The sequence below is a fragment of the Geospiza fortis genome, unplaced genomic scaffold, assembly GCF_000277835.1.
Source record: "Geospiza fortis unplaced genomic scaffold, GeoFor_1.0 scaffold157, whole genome shotgun sequence".
NCBI classification, from domain to species: Eukaryota; Metazoa; Chordata; class Aves; order Passeriformes; family Thraupidae; genus Geospiza; species Geospiza fortis.
The window spans coordinates 9193406-9196602 of NW_005054314.1; the positions used below are offsets into that span (position 1 = coordinate 9193406).

The window sequence follows — 3197 nt, forward strand, 5'->3', positions numbered from 1 at the left end:
AGCTCCTTGGGATGAGGTCTCCGGCCAGGGGTGGGCTGGCCGGGAGTGCTGAGGTCCACAGCTAGAGTTGGGTTGTTCAAGAGGCTCCCCTGTTTCAGCAGCATGCAGGGGGATATCTGATCTCTCACCACGTTTTCTGTTTCTCTCGTAGGTGCTGGTAGCTGCCTGGAGACTCTAGAGAAAGGAAAACCACTAATAGTAGTAATAAATGACAAGCTGATGAACAACCATCAGCTTGAGCTGGCCAAACAGCTGCACAGAGATGGCTATGTCCTCTACTGTAACTGCAGGTATGGAGCTGCTGGGGCTGTTCCTGCTGGGCAAGAGCATTCAGTCCATGTGACTGCACAGCTGAGAATGCAACAAGGAAATTTACATCCTTCTCTGTAATCTCCATCTGGATATTACATTTTCCGGAGTGAACAGACTAACACTAGGTAGAAATTTACCGCACTTACCAAGCCTTTTGACCACGACCTCTTCTAGTTGTTTTTTTTTCCATTTGAGGTAACATGTATTTAGATTAAAAAAAGAAAAACAATTGGATTCAGGGGATTAATAAATCAGATGTTTTCTGGTTTGTAACTTTAAGTACCCCTGTCTTCAAGTACTCATTCAGGCTGCCCTTTTAACCAAACTTCCTGAATCCACCATATACCCTCTGACAAGGAATTTCACCTGTCACTTCAGGAGAAAAACCCAAACTAAACAAACAAAAACACACCAAAAAAACCCCACCTCACAAACAAACAATGCATGAAAAAATCCCACCATCACCAAAACCCCTAGCTCCTTTTTTTAAAGTTCATCATTATTCCTGTTGGGTTTATTTCTTCTCCTGGTTTTGACTGTATCATACTGTTTTCTCTTTACTTGTGATTGACTCCACTCTAAAAATAAAATATGACTTTTAAACTGAAGGCAGAAAAAATGTAACTCCCATTACTTAGTCTGCATCTTGTTCCTTTGCTCTGCAAGCAGAGTTTCATATGTTTCAGAAGAGCTTTCTGAACAGACCAGGCCTGGCATTCATTTAAATTGAGCAAGTTTCTTAAACTCATTATCTTAGTGCTTCTGTCAGCTTTGGAATTTTTATTTCTTTGTGTTGGGCACTGGCAAGCATTTGAGCCTTATTTGCAGCCTGATAATAGCAAGTAACAGATTGATGTAGCTGTTCTTTCTGGCTCTGTGATCAGGGGAGAACTCTGCCATGTGTTCACATAGGATGGATTTCCTCCTATGGTTTATGGAGCAGAGCCTCAGATCTTGTTCAGTCTCCCAGCATTGCAACCACAGAAGATTAAAAAGTTTAAAAGTTGAGTTTGTCTCAGAAAGCTGATGGAAGTGTGTTCTCAGCAATGCTCCCTAGGAGCCAGTGCTGGCTGGGGCCTGCTGCTCTTGTGCATTCTCTTCCTTTCCACACATATCCTTATTTAATATTTCCATGCTAAAGAATTATGTATGGATGCATAGAAAGAAAACTGTATTTAAAAATTTCCTATGGGATGGCTCTTTCTTCTTTAATTTTTGCTTTTGGTCTGTTTTTACAGCACTCTTGTGAAGACGCTGCAGTCGATGGACTTGTCAGCTTTGAAACCTTTTCCTCCTGGACAGCCAGAAAAGTTTGCTTCATTCTTGGATAAAGTTTTTGGGTTACAATAAACAAAACACAGAAATAAAAAAGTTGGAATAAAATGTCTCATCTCCTCTACTTAAGATCTGCAACTGGGCCAAACACTCAAAGAAAATATCATTTAATATTAGCTGATATTAAATGGCTTCCAATTTAGTGTCAAACTCATTCAGATTTATGCATAAAAGAGTACAATGCCAATAAGGAGGGAGTATGAGCTGTCTTGTGGCATGGACAGACATATTTCTATCACAAAATTCCACTAATGGGGACAAGCTAAACTACTCCTTCATAGGCATGGCATATCCATTGTGGTCTCTTGACCTTTTTTGCCAAATACAGGTGGAAATAAATGGTCTTTGTTGATGTTCCTGTGATGTCCTGCAGATGCCTTCAGCTCTTGGTTCATGTGTTTACAGAAGCACTGAAAAGAGCGCTTAAAAGTGAGCTATTTAATCCTCAAAAGGGAGAAAGGCATGTGATGCATCCGGGTGATAAAAAGTCACGAGCTGCAGACCTGCTGCCCTTTGTTTGGGTGATTCACCCACAAACCAAAACAAAGGACAGGAATGGGCTTGGCAATGCAATCGCTTGTTTTGCACGGTGTTACCCCATCATAACCCATCACTTTGGACTTCTGCACACCCAGTGTTTCCTATTTAGATTACATGTAAGGAAGAAATTCTCCCCTGGGAGGGTGGGCAGGCCCTGGCACAGGTTCCCAGAGAAGCTGTGTCTGCCCCTGGATTTCTGGAAGTGTCCAAGGCCAGGCTGGACAGGGCTTGGAGCAACCTGGAACATTAGAAGGTGTCCCTGCCCAGGGCAGGGGAGTTGAAACCAGATGGACTTTAGGGTTCCTGCCAACCCAAGCCATTCTGGGATTCTTTGATGCTGATCAGAGCCTCCCATTTAGAGTATCGAATTTGACAACGATGTGTTACATCGATTTCTTCAAGTAAATATTTTGAAAAGCAAAGGGGGTTTAAACTTTAAAATCTTCATGCTTGTTCTTAGGCTTCTAATGCTCTAGAACTTTAGAAATGCATAATTGGTGCTAATTGCCCTTCCTACAAGGACATTATCGGGGGGGGGGGGGTTGCGTTGCTTTTGTTGTTTAAAACAAGAAAATTAAACTCCTGAATTGGCCCATCTGATGTCTAAGTACAATTTTCATGAGGAAGTTAAATGCACATAGAAGCATTCACATCAAACACAAAGGGCCACAGGTGGAATAAATCAGGCCGCACGGCTGTGCAAGGCTCAGTTTTGCCAATTCCCCAAAGTTTGCCCCAAATACTCGATTAGCACCCACTAAGATTCTTCACTCTCTTAACGATTTCTAAGGAGTTATTTCAAACCCACTGCTAGCAACTCGCCTGCAGCCCGGGAGCGCAGAGGGAATCCTGGATAACCACCGGAGCGATGTTCGCGCTCGTTCTCCGCAGCCGAGCGATGAAGAAGCGAGCTCAGCCAAGGCAGGTGCGGGAGGAGCCGCTTCCCACGGCTTGGGATGCGCACCCACACCGGGCGCCGAGCACTCTAAAAACTGTCCTAAAACAACCTA

General features: G+C 43.4%; 2 protein-coding genes across 2 annotated transcripts in view; both read left to right on the plus strand.

The window, feature by feature from the left end:
- Positions 1–1695, plus strand: part of LOC106631791 (ALG13 UDP-N-acetylglucosaminyltransferase subunit) — a 3572-nt gene extending 1877 nt beyond the window's left edge. Inside the window, exons 2-3 of the mRNA XM_014306585.2 lie at positions 152–290; positions 1551–1695. Coding sequence (XP_014162060.2) covers positions 152–290; positions 1551–1662 — 251 coding nt within the window. The 3' untranslated portion in view covers positions 1663–1695. The remainder of the gene's footprint in view (positions 1–151; positions 291–1550) is intronic.
- A 1360-nt stretch (positions 1696–3055) lies between these two features.
- Positions 3056–3197, plus strand: part of LOC102034219 (putative bifunctional UDP-N-acetylglucosamine transferase and deubiquitinase ALG13) — a 21791-nt gene continuing 21649 nt past the window's right edge. Inside the window, exon 1 of the mRNA XM_031056124.1 lies at positions 3056–3112. Within this exon, the coding sequence (XP_030911984.1) occupies positions 3056–3112 (57 nt within the window). The remainder of the gene's footprint in view (positions 3113–3197) is intronic.